Source organism: Mesitornis unicolor, unplaced genomic scaffold, assembly GCF_000695765.1.
Source record: "Mesitornis unicolor isolate BGI_N332 unplaced genomic scaffold, ASM69576v1 scaffold33202, whole genome shotgun sequence".
Lineage (NCBI taxonomy): Eukaryota > Metazoa > Chordata > Aves > Mesitornithiformes > Mesitornithidae > Mesitornis > Mesitornis unicolor.
The window spans coordinates 5,207-20,793 of record NW_010171793.1 but is presented as its reverse complement, the minus strand read 5'-3'; the positions used below and the strand labels follow the sequence as shown (position 1 = coordinate 20,793).

The window sequence follows — 15,587 nt, the reverse complement described above, 5'->3', positions numbered from 1 at the left end:
TTCAGTCCTATCCAATCTATCATGTAAACATGCAAAACTAATATAAATAATCAAAATTCATACTTACTAAGTAGTGTTTTTCAAAAGCTTCTACAGATGATAAGGCCTCTTTAAGTTTCTTGTAAGGGCTCTGTGATGCATTGGCTTTAGAGAAAAGCAGAACAGGAGGTGTCACTTACAAATACACTCTTATTTTAATAACACACATCCACCCCTTTTTCCTTCAGTAGAAAGTGGAAAGAATACTTAAAACTAATTTTATGTGGGAAACGTCACTAACATTTAGAGACAGATCATTAATTTCTTCCTGAGGCTCTAAAATAAGATCAGGAAAGGCTGTTTCGCAACTCTGCATGTGTGCATGTACATGTGAGCAATGTTCAGGGTAGCAGGGTAAAGGCAAGCAGCAACACAGTAATGGTACTAACTTCTCCACATAGTATTTCGTAACAGTTATTCAACCTAGAAACACACACAATTGTACTTAAATACATTGTGCCAAGAGTAATATTCTCACAGCTTCTCACTGCTGGATTTATAAATCAGCATGACAGAAGTATACAGTAATTTAAAGAAATTTTACTACTTTAAACAGTGCACTTCAAAGGAAAATGGTTAGCAAGACCACGTTTTGTTTTTTTTTCCTAAGTATCTTGCTCAATTTGAAAGTCTTTGCCAGACCAAGTATGTGTCAATACTTCCAGAAGAAAAATGCCCCCATTGTAAATAAATATAACAGGCACCATAGCACTGAATTAAGAATCATACATCATCATATGTGCAAGAGCAAATGAAGTGTCAGCCTGTCAGATAATGCTTCAAAGACAGTAATTGCTCTATCGTATTTAACACCAAAAATCATCTTCCCTTCAGAAATATCTCTGTGAGTGATAAAATCCACAAGAGGTAAATAAATTTGATTGTTCAGCCACTCATATAACATCACTTTGTAGCTCCACTTGCAGGTTATTTGCATCAGATCAATGATGCTTCATTTCTTTTTCAAATAATTTTATTTTCAAGACTATTAACCTAAATGCTGATAAATGGAGCATTAATGGAAAAACATACTTGCAACAGTAAGGAGATGCACTGATAATTTAAAGTACCAGACATATATTAAAAGAAGTCATAAGAGATACAGTTCTATCAATGTTTACATATATGTAGGGATACCTGGAAATTATTATTACTGATCTATTGATATGCCATGTGTTTAAGACAATGTCAGTTATTAGAAAGAATGCGTACATTCCTGGTAATACCTGTTTCAGGGCGTTCTGCTCCCAACCCTGCTAACAGATCGACAGTTCTGTTAAGGTCTTCTGAGTTGGGTCCCTTCTCTGACACAAGGCCACACAGATAACCTAGAGATTTTAACTGTAAGAAGAAACCAAATGCTTGTTTCAAAAAGTTACAGAATCAATATAAAACCCTTTTTATTCTATTACATCATTCCTAAAATACATTCCTACTGCGGTCACATTACACTGCTTATAAGATCTGTATCAAAATTGCCTCATGGGAAGAAAGTAGAGAACCTTTCAAAAGTAACTGTTATTCTCACAGTAGAAATTAATTTTACTAATAATTAAATTGCATACAAGTTACTGACTCAAATACGCATATACACATCCCTACCTGCATAACACCTAATTGAATAAATCCTTCTAGTTTTCCATATAAACATGGACAAAACTTGAGATGTTTGGCAAGATAACTTCAAATAATAGTGTCTGGATTTTTGAAAACTATGTAATCAAGAAATGCATGCAGTCTCCAGTACACTGATGAGGCAAGCTTGCAAATTCACCCTAAATATTGTATTCAGGTGAAAACCTTCTTGAAAAAAAGATATTATTAGCATAGCTAACAGTGTTAAAACAGTGCCCCACAACCACCATAAAACCCCTTCTAGACAGCAGCTGGTACGCTTGATATCCAGAAGTCAGCAGAGGACACTGTCTTAAAGAAGTTCAGCTCTGTTGGTCATTTGGTTAATTCATTTACAATAACTCAATTAACCACCAAGGTAAGCCTGCAATAGAAAAAGGTCTCAGCTTGTCAGATTAATCTACACCACATAAGAAGAGGAAGGCCATTACCTTTTTTTTTTTTTCAATTCCACTTAATTTTGTCACTAGTAGCCAAATTTCTTTAATTCAGTTGGTTCCACCTTACTGCTACTCATTATCCTACAACTTTTCCCTTTCCCTTTCCTTTGCATTAGAAGAGCTATGAATGGGAGGAACATTTCCAACTTAGGTACAAAACTTCCATAGAAACATGTAATGAGCTTACACTGGGTCCTCAAAAACATCCACAAAGATCACAGTATGCTATTGCAGTAGTTTCTGGAGTTTGTCATTTTTCTAAACTGTTTTTCAACAGTGGGAAGCAGTAGCAACCTTAGACATCAGCTCTTTCATAGAAACAGAGTAAGTGGAACTTGAAAAGATATTCACGTAATTAGGGAAGGGGCTTAACTAAAATGAAAAGGCCACTTAACAACTTTTATTTTATGGTAAGAGGTGGTAACTGAAAGATTGAAAATCATTACTTATTGTTATGGTTTAAGGGTTACCAGCCTGAAAGGGAAGGACAGGTGGTGTCTGTAGGACTCTGGAGGGTCAGAGATCAGTACTGTTTCCTCCCCTTTCCAGTCACAGTCTATAAAAAAACCGAGGTTTTTGCGGGCTTTTCCTGGCTTTCCTGGGCTGCTTCCTGTCGCATCTTCAGACGGCTGGGCCTAGCTCCACATGCTCAGCAGCATCCACCACCATCTGCTCCCCGGCACCACTGTGGTCCCTGGTGACGAGTCACAGCAGTCGCAGCGGCCACGAGGCACTGCTCGGATATTTCCACTCAGGACTACTGGGATCAGGTTTTGTATATAATTATCCTTTGTCTCTTATTAATTCCCTTTTCCTTTCCCCTGTTGTTTTCATTAAACTTGTTACAGTCTTAACTTCCAACCTTGTGCGGAGCATTTTTTTTCTTATTATTCTCTCTCTATTCCGTTTTTCTTAATCCTCCCCCTGGGAGGGGTAGGGGCAATAGAGAGAAAATCCTGCTCTCTCTCTCTCTCTGACCCTTAAACGGAGACACTTATTTGCCTCTTTCACAAGCCACCTTCAGTGAAGTTAGGGGTCTATTATTACCCCACTAACATACTGAAGAAATAATGAACTGTGTTAACAGACGGCTGTAATGTCTACTCATAACAGTAAATGTATCCAAATCTGGGCAGCTTCTCCTGCTATAACTGAAATCCATGCTCCTCTCAGTTGACATGGACTAAGTTCGTTCTAGAGTTTAATTAGCCAGTCATTATCAAACTAATGGTGAAGGGGGGGCATGACACAAAGAGGTGAACATGCACCATAGTTATTCCCAGGCCTCATCTGACTGTGAAAAAAGTAGATATAAACCTGGATGTCTCGTCTAGACTAGACTCAAGACAATATACAGAACCCCATATTAAATTCCACAATAAAAAGTGCTAAATCTGTCTCACAGAAACAAATGGTCTACTTCAAAATTGTAATACCACAACTGCAACACATCATTTGCTCACCTTCTCAGTGGCATAGCTCCATAAGCCAACGGTGTGGGAAACATTTGCATCTATTTGAGCCCTATCACAGCAGCCTTCTATCCTTTGTAAGACTTCCAAACAACTCAAAAATACCCAACAATCCAAAGCTCCAGGGGGAACAGAGACCTGAAGACGAACAGATAAAATTAACTGGGAATTAAACAATAGTAAGATGAGAAAATACATCAGCAAAGTAATTCTCTTGATACAATGTAACAAAGCCTCTTGGAAGAGCTTTTTCTAAGAATACAAGAAACCAGGCCAACTCTTACTACCTCCTGAATAATTTATATATGTTAGTTCATGAAACAAGGACAGCTAAGCAACTAAAGAGTGATTATATTAACTAGATTTTATATATTCACCAGAAAGAAAGAGAAGGAAGACGATTAACAGGTACTAGTACTTGGAAAAAATAAAAAAATTTGAAAACTAAGCCTAAGGAAAGCAGAGTTAGGAAAAAAATTCTGCAAACATCCTACTACTTTCATAAGGAGACATCAGATTAACTGAGACTGAAATTAAAAGTACACTAAGAAGTAGATTAAAAAAAAATGGAAAAAAAAAATTAGTCTGAGTTTCCTTCATAATAAAAAGTTTGCTAATCAAAGGATAAGGCTTATGTCATGGACAACTAATTAAAGAATGGAGATAAAAACAAATAAATGAAGAAAAACCACACAGAAAGAGAAGAAGAAAAGAAAAAAAAAAAGACCAAGAAGGAATTACCAGTCAGGATAAGACAGAAGAGTTTGACATTAGAATACTTCAAGAATAAAGACAAAGATAAGTATAATTGAAGATCTGGAATATAATCACAATAACAGTGACTCAAAATTTTGCTCATAAACAATGCAAAAATATTCCTTTCAGAAAGACTATGAAAGTCTTGAAACCCACAATAAATGAGGTAACTGACTAATGTGATAGGAAAGTTCAACATGCAAGCACAATGCATTTGAAAAAAAAAAAAGATCTGAACTCTGAAAGAATTTTCATGAAGAGGAAGATCATAAGAACAGAGTAGTTTGGATTTCTGTTATGCATTCAGTGGTGTCAAGCAACATTAAGAGGTTTGCCTGCATTAAGAAAAAGGATCACAACAGGGATAACTACAGGGTATACAGAGACAAGTGTCACTGTCTCACAGCCTGAACACCTGCACTCACTTTGGACCACCAAGACAGAAATGACAGAAACAAGAGATGGTGCAGAGAAAAGCCCCAAACATTGGAGGCACAGGACAGATTTGGGGTGGAGCAAAAGTGGAACTGCAGGAAATACTGTCAAAGATTTAGAAGGCTGCACGTATTATTTTGGAACGAAAAAAAATGACCGCAAAGCACACACACAAAAATATATTATATATGGGAATTATGTTTTAGAATACATGAAGGTGTCAGTGACACATCTGAAGTAGATTTTTTGGTTTTAAATGCAGATGAACAGATGGAGCTTACAGAAGTTACTACCACAACGTCAGACAGACAAAAGTTAGCAGCTACTGTTATATACACAGATAAAACTAACAGAGAACCAGACAGCTGTGGGATTAAAGACATGGATGAGTCACAAGGTGAAATCCAGAGATATTCTCAAGTACACTACAATGTTCTTAAAGATATGTTTCAATACATAGACATCTGTGGTCATACATGGGAGGATGATCAGTGTATAACATCTCCAATAAAGCCTCTTTAGAGGATTAAAAAACACCAGCAGACACTAAAGCAGGGAGGGAAGTGTACAGCATGGAGGTGTGCAGCATGGCAATAAACTGTGAGCACCATCACTTGTTTCTGTCTCCTTCTCCTGCCATTGGATGAGACCGCCAGAGACACATGCATAACATGACCATTACTGGGCACCAAAACGAAATACAAAGAACCACAAAAGGTGGTCAAAGCAGCATCCAACTTGCATGGCAGTAAGAAGCCCTACTGTAGGTACTGTTTCAAAACTGCTTTTTGTTACAGACTACTAGCCTGTGTATCAGCATATTAACCACTCTGCCTTATTTTCTTCAATACAACACTGATTTAAATGATAGGAACTATAGTTCAAGACATTGGTAATAAATCCAGGAAAAAAGCAGACAAATTACCTACCAGCTTAAGTTAACTTTCCAGGAGAAGACTAGAATACATTAACTGAAGTTTGGGTTTTAAATGTGATGTCTCCAAATGTCTTTCCAAAGACACCCTCATGATGCAACATTCAGCTGTAGCACTGTTACAATCTGTTATTACAGCAGCATTTTGATAACTCACCCCCAGTGCTTACTGTGTTCCGGTCACCAACATCTAAACTTCAAAAATCTGGTTAGATCATCGTTGGATAAAATAATTTATGTAATGGAATATATTACACTGACTCACTTCTAATAGCTTGAGTTCTTGCACACAGTTGTGAAGAAGCTCCAATGCTCGCTGAGAAACCTCCCATGGCCTCTGCAGGAAGATTAATAACGTGCACTGGCGAGAAAATAGGTAACTACGCAAGTCCAGTAGAGTAGCTTCTTGATTCTGTATTAGCTCCCTCTTCTCCATGTCTATTGGTTTTCGGAGAATTAAACCATTCCAGCTCCTCACTGGCTGGCAAAAAAATGTCAGCCAGTTTGCACCATCTAAGTAAATAAAGTTAACATCCAAGAATCAACTACTGCTTTCTATCAAAGCCACTTCTTCCTCCCTCCAGCCACTGGCTCATTCTTTCTAAAGACTGTCATATGCATAAATGACTTAATGCCTTAACTTTAAAAACAAAACAAAAAAAACCAGCAGAACTTCCACAGCTAATTCAATAACTGAATTTCAGAACATTTACACCCCACAGGCATTTTGTCTTAATTGCGTATTTGTTATTCGTGTAGTGGCAACCACTCCGTAAAGTATTTCTCAGCAATTAAGCCTACCTGAAGTTCAAAACAAATGCGCTTTGTCTACTTAAGTATTTCTTACTCAGTCATCACTGATAGATGTGCCCTCACTTGCAGGTATAGCATCAGGTTCAGAGAGAACAAATAAATTTCACTGCTATTACTCCTGCACTGTATTTTTACCCGTTTCATAACACATGCCTGATTAAAGCTGTTATATAACAACATATGCTTTAGGACATTACACCAGTTTAAAGTTATCCGATACTTCTTGCACAGTAATTTTTCGTTACAACAAAGTTACATCTTCTGTAGTGCAGATTAAGAACATATTTCTATTCCTTTTTTTAGTGACTACCAAGTGTCTCATGTAATTTGAGGCAAAACCGAATGCATTTTTCCAGGAAGCTCATACTGAATAACTTAGCAGTGAGCTGTGAAAACAGCAACTCTGACCCAGCCAGATCAATACTTAGGTAATTACAGAGTTTCAGAGCTCCCTCTGCAACAATCATTTAATAAAAGCAAAATCCAGGTTTTCCTTAAAAATTACTTCTAAGCCTCAGAGATTAAAAACAATAATTTAATAGAATAGAACTGATGTACTCTTTAGTTAACAAACAGCATAAAGCAAGAGCACAGACTGCCTAATGCACCTTCACTGCATTGTACCATCTTTTTCTCCCATGTACACACATGATATCCAAAGCATTGAGGTGTTTTATTAGAAACAGTGAAGAAATTAATGCACTTAGTATTCATTTAATATTTTAAAGACACTTACCACCAGCCCCAAAGTTGACAACGTATTGAGAAAACAAGGCATCGAGTTCATCATACTGCACTAGCGCATCCTCAAACTGCTGCAGCATCTCAAAGACGAAGGCCAGTTCTTCCTTTAGACACAGAAGCAAAACAAGGAGCATGTTACTGACATTAATTATGCCTGATATTACAGCCTGCCCTCACTCACACATAGAGCTCTGGGAACTACTTTTTCCAACATTATTCCCCTGTTGGTATTCACATGTATAAGAGAACCTGCCATTGTAGCAGATTCACAATTTCTTCCTAACACAGGGAGGTTCACAAAGGAATACAAAGTCATACAGCTATGCCAGTAAATTCTGTTGTGTATCCAGATCCTGATTCACTACAAGACGTTGTTCATACATTTATCAGAAGTTCAAGTTTAAAAAAAAAAAGCTGAAATACCAGTCTTCGTATTTCTTGCCCTAAGCCTCTAAGAATAAGCACAAGATTAAAAGCCAACCACAACAACAAAAAAGCCATTACTCAAGTAATTTTCTTCAATAAAAAGAGAATCTTACCTGGACCATGAAATACTCGCAGAAGCTCCACCCTGGCTCAGTCCTTTTCTCTCTCAAAGTTCTCATGTCGTCTTCAAACTTGCCTAAGTTTTTGGTAAAAGACATGAGAAGCAATGTCCTGAGTTTGGTCAGGAAGGCATTCCAAGATTCCTGAGAACGGGAAGAGTCTTTCAAAGGGTCAGAAAGTACCACACATCTGTAAAGAGATTGGTGAAAATTATTTTTGAGGAGGCTAATATAAAATACACATTCAAAGGCACAGTTGAGTACTGTGCACACCTGACATTCAGAGTGAAAAAGATTAGTTTTTCTTTCAACACTCAGAGGAAAAAAATATGGTTGTTATGTTTGTTTGGGGTGGGGGATTGATGGGGTTTGGAGAGGTTTTTGTTTGGTTGCTTTTTGGTGGCTTTTAAAAAACTGTTCCATGTATGTTTAAGTCTGTGATATAGTTTATGGAGAAGAATTAAGTGTTTTCCACAAAATGAGTACTATAAAGCTTTACTATTTCTGAAGCAAATACTGGATGCATTATTCCAATTACTTAAACATAAGTAATGCTGTAGTTATCCAAGAAAAACAAACAAAAAAATCTGCTTAGCAATACAATCAGAACAGTAATTATAGGTATTCCTGGCAAGGATTACGCAAGATACAAATCACGATCCATTAGATCACATATAGTCAGCCTTTCCTAAGTTACTTAAAATAATCCTCCGTAATATAGTCTTACAGTATCTCGATTTGTCTTCACACATCCTATGTGCTAAAACTTCCACTGCTTTTCTCGGAAAATAAAGAAACAAACAGATCCCATTAATACACAAATAAATCAGCCTTTTTTAAAGCCTTTATTTCCTCTGTTTTTCTATCACAATTTAGTAACATTCAAAAAACTATCAGTATCTCTACAGACAGGAAAATCTCTTATCCAAGTAAAACACCATTTCTGGTTAGAAAAGTCAATTTATCCTGTAGCAAAATGAAGCCAATCAATCAGTTAAAAACCAAAAGCAAAGTGAATCAGAGCTGTTTAAACTATTTGTCCATATAATCCTGTAATATACCAAACACTGTCTAGGTACAAAGAAAATGCTGTCAATGGGTGTACAAATGCTGGCCTGCCAGCAACTGTCAGCCCACACCAAGGTACAATGAGTAGTTCCAAATACCCTTTATAGCTTCAAACGTTTATCCTGTCACTCGTTCTTAGGGGGAAAATCTCCTACTTAAAGTTAATTTCTTCTTCTTTTAACATTAACACTTAACATACAATAGATTCAGTGCAATGTTTCAGAATAAGGAAGACAGTATCTATTATAGTTTGTTTTAAATTAAGATTCATGCATTTTGTTGACTTCAACGAAAGCATACATGTTTTCATGTATTCATTAAAGAAAACATCTGAAAAAATGGCTTTAAGTCACTTAGCTCATAGCACAAAAGTGATTAAGTGAAAGGCAGAAAGTACAATCGTAAAAAATATGCCAAATTGGCTTTATAATCCCCTCTCACCTCACTCCCATTACCTGTAATTCTGGTAACATTTTTGCAAGCACCTAAGCAAACAAAAACTCCTGAAGTTCAAAAAAGGGATTATTATCACACTGTTCCCCTTAAACTTCTCTTATTCAGGAGGAGATGCGATGCTTGAAAGCTATTTGAAAGCCACCACAAATCCCAGAGGAACTGAAAATAGACTTTGCCTTTTAATGCTTGTGTCAGTCTTCTTCAAAGCATAGGTCTTACAGTACCATCAGTCTGAACGCTGGACATCAAGGAAAGTCCTTAAATGAGCAAGGAACCTGTTCCACAAGGAGCTGTTTTCAAATCAAACTAGTACTCAAAGGTCAAAATGCTTGCAAGTAAAAGAATGCTTACCTGTCACTCTGCTTGTTACAGAAGTCATTTCTTATTTTATCTACTATAGAGGTTCGGGGAAGGATATTTGTTTTGTTCTTCTTCTTGGCATCGCTCTCAACCACCACAATTAGCCAGTCCACCGAGCTGTGAGCCTTGAGAACATTCTGCCACTTGGTGATGTCATCCTTGACTGCAGTTTTGTACACTTCTGTGTCCTGGGATCAGAAGTGGTGAATCATCACATCAAACAGACATTCTGGATGATTGCAAAAGGTGAACTTTGTTCCAACAGAACACAAACAGAAAGGCCTATCTTAGTGACAGTAAGTTCACTTAGTGAAAGAAACCAAGTGAGGCAAAGTATAGTAAGGTTTGGGTCTTTTCATTTATTTCTAGTAATTGGTTAGCAGTAACTGTATCTTAGTATTTGACATATTACCATTCTTTAGATTACTGAAATTAGGATTTTAAAACATAATTTAAACTCTTATTTTACACATTCTTGAACTTTACAACAAAAGCATGCTTGAAATTATAAAGCTGAACTGTTTTATTTTCACATAGTTACAGAAGTGTGACATTTGTGCCTCATAACACTGCTCAAATCTTAAACAGTTTAAAAGCTTTTTAATAAAAATCAAAAAAACACGAAGTCTGTTGTTTGGCACTTTTTTGGCTTCTGGGTTGGTTTTAAATAGATGAATTTAGACAACTCTTAAAGCCGTTCTGGATACTTTTTGATTGGTCACAGATCAGATGTCACCTTTATTCTTCAACTGGATAATTACTTCATAACAGTGGCCAACCAAAAAGCAGTGAACTGTAGGTAAACAGGATTAAGACATTCCAAATCTTGCCCAATTTAGACTGCTGACATGTACTAATACCTGACACACATGGAAGATGAACTAAATAAAAAAATACATACCTTAAGATTTAACCTTGTGAATAGACAGATCATAACTGAAATAATCTTGCTACATTTCTGTATTATGAGGCAAGTGCACTGTGCTACTGCAATAACTGTTAGATCCTGGGGGTTTTTTTGCTACAAAGTACTGAAAATAGGTTATTCAAAAGCCTGTCCTCTTAGTGTCAAGCAGTATTATAAAGAAATACTGCTTATGTTAAAAAGCATTCAAGCTGACAAAGTTATGTTTCCAATATATTGGGTATGCATGTTTATGCAATGCAGACTTAATTGTTCAAATAAGCATGAAAAGCAACTGAATACCAGAGAGCACAACCAGAAAGTCAAAACCATTTCATTTTTAAATTCGATTACTCAGCTTTTCATGATGTTTTCCTAATACTTACACAACATTCTGTCCAATAAATATGAAGAAAGGGAAAAGTCAAAAGGGCCTTATTCCCCTCTTTGGGTAGTAGCTCCTCTTTAAACTGAACAAAGTTAGATTCTAGATGAATCATCTTCGGAGCACGGCCATAAGACCTGCAAAGTTTAAAAACTGAAATTAGCAGATGAGACATACATAGCAGAACACAAAAACCAAAACATGTATTTTGGGGAAGAGGAATAAACTGAAACACTTTGGTATCAAAAACTCACAAACTACCCTTATTGAGGTTTGTACAAAGTTAACTAACATTTGCTATCACTTAAAATGAGACAGATACTCATTTTTGCAAGAACAGGAGCAAGAAGCTTTTCAGCTTTCATTAAAAGATTTTCTGTATCTCTAGTACCTCCAAAAGTAAAAAATTCCAAGTGAGAAAATTCCCATTTTTTTTTTCCAATCAGAAAACAGTGTGCCATATCAAACCCTTTCAGGAAAGCACATTTAATTCCACATAAGTTTTACTTATGTTCTCATTAAGCAGAAAGCACGTAACTTTCAGAACGTAGCTGCCAAAGCACATCAAAGCACACACCAAGAAAAACCCACAGACCACAAAACCAATGAGAGAAACATTACTGTCATTTTTATTTAGGTGAAGTTAAACATAGCTGAACATTTACCTTGATTATCTAAGTTCTTTCCTCAAGTCAGTTGCTATATTCAACTCAGTTTATGGAGAAGCTTCTCAGAGCACAACAAATGGTCATAAAAAAAAAAGTCTAAACCTAACAGAGTAAAAACACACACTGAAACAGTATCACAGAATAAAATGTAAGTTTACCTCCTCCATTCCATGGGTTCTCTAGGAAGCTGCTGAGAAAGTGTAGGATATAAGGAACTAAATAAATTCTGATCTCCAGCACCTAAAAGTGAAAGGCATTAATCTATTATTATATGCAAATTACAGAAAAGAGACTAATAAGCCACACTATTAATGGTTCGTTCTTTCAATAAAAAGATGTAATGTCATCTGCTATGTGGAAACTGGAGTCTAGCACTGAACTAGACTCCTTTAAATCACATGCTTTCATGATGAAATACAACACTTTAACAAGGCACAGAATACATATAATGTTATCACTTCCTATTACGATTTTCTACATAGCTACGTAACCCATATACCAAAGAAAGGATCATCCATATACCTGGTCCAACTCTAGAAACTAAACAGGCAACTCCATAGTTGGAGTCATTGCCTAAACAAAGTACATTTAAAAAACCTCAAGAATTCAGTCTCCACAAACCAGAAGAGACCAGAAACCAGAACCACTTAGACAGTGGTTCACATCCCTTTGGTAGCTGGGCCTACCATGAGAAAATGAGCATTAGCAGACGTCCTGTGCTTTACTGGGCTTGATTCCTCTCTCCCCATTATCTGAGGCTGCTGTTAATGCAAAGCAGGTCCCTGCCCACCACACCGTTCTTGCTTCCTTCAGGAACACCAGGTCTGTTAATATAGTGCAGGTCCCCAGAAGCCGGCCCTACGCTGACACTCTGATCTGTGGCTAGGCTTTAATCATTTGGTCTTTGAACAGCTGCATTAAATGCAACACCACTGGAGTAGCTACTTACATACAAGATGGAACAAAATGCATGGCCTATAAAAAAAAAAAAAAGACAGTAGGCTGTGAACACCAATTCCTAAATTCTGTTCTTTTCCTTTGGGTACAGGGAGGACGTGACAAGGAAAAAGCAGTTCGTACAACATCTGATGGCTATCAGCACCTTTAGGCAAAGAGATGGTAAACTCTGGAACAAGGTACTTTGTTCAGATATGCTGGAATCCAAATTGACCAGTCAGCCATACCAGCCAATGCATAATACCCAAATACTCCTTCATGATACTTAAACAGAAGACGTGGCATTTGACATCTGACAGACACATCCAAATGAGAAGGGAGTAAGGTCAAAAAATATATTTACCACTGCATTTGATCATAGTTCTACAATCTGTTATTTCATGTGCACTCTCTAAGTCCGGGAAAATGAGCTGGCCCATACAAGTTTAAAGGTATCACCTACTAAATCTCTCATCTGTACGTTGCCCTGAGTTGTCACAGCTATTGCTTCCTTCCCTGTACTTACTGCTTCATCTTTTGCTGGCTGCATTCTCCTCTACCAGACATGGCAATTTAAAATCCTTCATTTCCTCCCATGGAGACTCTACTCTTGCTCCTCCTCCCGTCACTCCGCCCTGCCCCAGGATCTCTTGAGCTGAAGAACCACATTTTCCAATTAAGATTTTAACAGGCATACAGGCAATTCTGCTATTTCCTGGTAGCTTTCCATCTCATTTCTTTTTACAAAGGAGTACAGCCCAACCTGATCAGAAAGATCTTCTTCTTACCTTTCTGTGGAACAGAGAGCTAAGGCTGGAGAAGTACCTGGCATCCTTTCTTCTCCCTCCTGCTGTGGAAACTCATCTCCTGGCACACAACCAGCCATTACCTCCACAGTTTAGTTTATCTTGGAAACTCTTTTCTACTCCACTCACCTTTTCCCAGTTTTCTCATATATATTATTTTGATTACCAGCCACTAGCATAATTCTATCACCACACAATTAAATATAAAATTCAAATTTTAAAAGTCTGATTAAATACCAGAACAAGCAAAATCATCTCTTCTGATGTCTGACCACAATAGCTATTATTCAATGATGTTTCTAGAGAATAGCTAAAAAACAAAGCACAAACAAAAAAAAACCCACTCTACTATTGGTGCTTTAGCCTTAAGTCTCCAGAAAGCACTTAATTCTTGACTCATCACCTTCATCTCGCTCTGTCTGAATTAAGTGTACCATACCAAATCTTATTTAAGACCATACATGAATGTCTAAAATGAATACAGAAACAAGTATTAGTCATACTGTTAACGCTGTCTTATAACAAGTTACAACACCTCTATGAGCTGGGCCATGGAGAACAGTCTATTGATTTGCAACTCATTACTGCCCATAGAAAGTGAAATGTGGCTTAGTAATTTGGCAACAGCATGATGACCACTTCAAAATTATATCCCGTGAAGCTTGTAGCCCAACTGAAAGAATGAACTATGTATTTCACCTCTGGAGCATAACAAAGTGCACTTTCTGTACTGCACCTAAAAATCCAGTGCATGCCACAAAAAAAGTTTCAGAATTCAACATCTTGAGTAAAAAGGACCACTCCAGAATACAGAGGAACTACTAAATGATAATGTTCAAGCACCATGCTATTCCAGACAATCACAGCAGATTATCAGCTTAAGAAAGGTATATTCATTTTAAAACCAGCCATTTTTTCCTCCTGCATTGTTTCCGAGGGCTTTTTTGCTTGTGTCTGACTGAATTCTATGAATTTTGAGTAGACCATTCCAAAAACACAAGCAATCCTGGAATTCAAACTTACAGCAACCTCCAAAAGTCTGCACAAAAGTCTGAGAGTTGTCTGATAGATTTTATTGTGGGAGGTATTTTGTGTCTTTTCTTGAGGGAAGAGGGAAAGGTGGGGAGGATGACTCTTTTGGTTGGGGTTTTGTTGATTGCTTGGTTGGTTGGTTTGGGGGCTTTTTGAAGGAAAAAAAATGCAATTAGATGTGCACAACTTGTGGTATAGTTTATTAATTGTGTCTAATACAATTATTTTATAAATAATAATCTATTTAGATGTAATAGATTTATAATATTTCAAATTTATACATATTTCTGTACTATTTTATAATACATTCTCCAACTTCTCTAATTCATATTATAAATCTAATAAATCTTTTGATTGTTTTATTTTAATACCTGATTTATTTACTTTTTAAAGTAGGGAAAAAAATGCTAATCCATAGCCTCTGGAGCAGGTATCTCAGCTTTTATACCATGTATGCCTAAATTAATCTACTCCCCATCTGGATGTCAACACACAGACTGAATACAAAAAACCCCACAGTAATTCTTGAAGTAATGTCACTCCAAGTAAAGGGTGGTTCCATACGTGAAGTGGTAACACATATTTTAACTTACAAAATAATAGAAAGCAGTAATGTTCAAGTGAGACACATGAAAAAGAAATGCTTCTGGAGAAAGGGAAGAAAGGAGAAATACTCCCTTTCTTCCCATGTTTCAAAGTTCAGAAGGCATGCCCTTTGCCACTTATCTAAACACTTCACAAACAAATTAGGACAAACAGGGATCTGTCCAAGAATCAAATGGAAATAAAGCAGCAGAACCTTGAGAGGGTTTTATGATACGCCTAAAGCAAACACCCAATCAGACAGCGTAAGCTAAAAACATTTCTATGACCTTCAAAGACCTTTGGATGGCCACCAAATTGACATCCAAAATGTTAAGATAGCCAAGTCAGGCAAAAGAGGAACAAAACTTACTCAGATGAGTCTTGATTGTGAACCTGTCTGTGAAAACACATTACGCAAACCAAGTAAAGAATATCTGTGTCTCTTGTTCAAGGACAGGCTGTATCTCTACAGAGCAGTTCATACCCAGAAACCTAATCCTGGGGAAAATTCTGAAAACTGTTAGCCAAGAACTGAAATGGGCACCTACTGCCAAAACATTCCCTGTTTACGTTA

General features: G+C 36.9%; 1 protein-coding gene across 1 annotated transcript in view; it reads right to left on the bottom strand.

Moving 5' to 3' along the window:
• The window catches only part of TRAPPC10 (trafficking protein particle complex 10), a 32,733-nt gene extending 19,257 nt beyond the window's left edge, over window positions 1–13,476 (bottom strand). Inside the window, exons 1-10 of the mRNA XM_010180151.1 lie at window positions 13,416–13,476; window positions 11,813–11,894; window positions 10,988–11,123; window positions 9,689–9,885; window positions 7,808–8,003; window positions 7,261–7,372; window positions 5,977–6,224; window positions 3,578–3,724; window positions 1,266–1,380; window positions 68–144 (exon numbers count right to left, since the gene is read on the bottom strand). Of these exons, the coding sequence (XP_010178453.1) occupies window positions 68–144; window positions 1,266–1,380; window positions 3,578–3,724; window positions 5,977–6,224; window positions 7,261–7,372; window positions 7,808–8,003; window positions 9,689–9,885; window positions 10,988–11,123; window positions 11,813–11,894; window positions 13,416–13,476 (1,371 nt within the window). The remainder of the gene's footprint in view (window positions 1–67; window positions 145–1,265; window positions 1,381–3,577; window positions 3,725–5,976; window positions 6,225–7,260; window positions 7,373–7,807; window positions 8,004–9,688; window positions 9,886–10,987; window positions 11,124–11,812; window positions 11,895–13,415) is intronic.
• Between the last annotated feature and the right edge of the window lie 2,111 nt (window positions 13,477–15,587).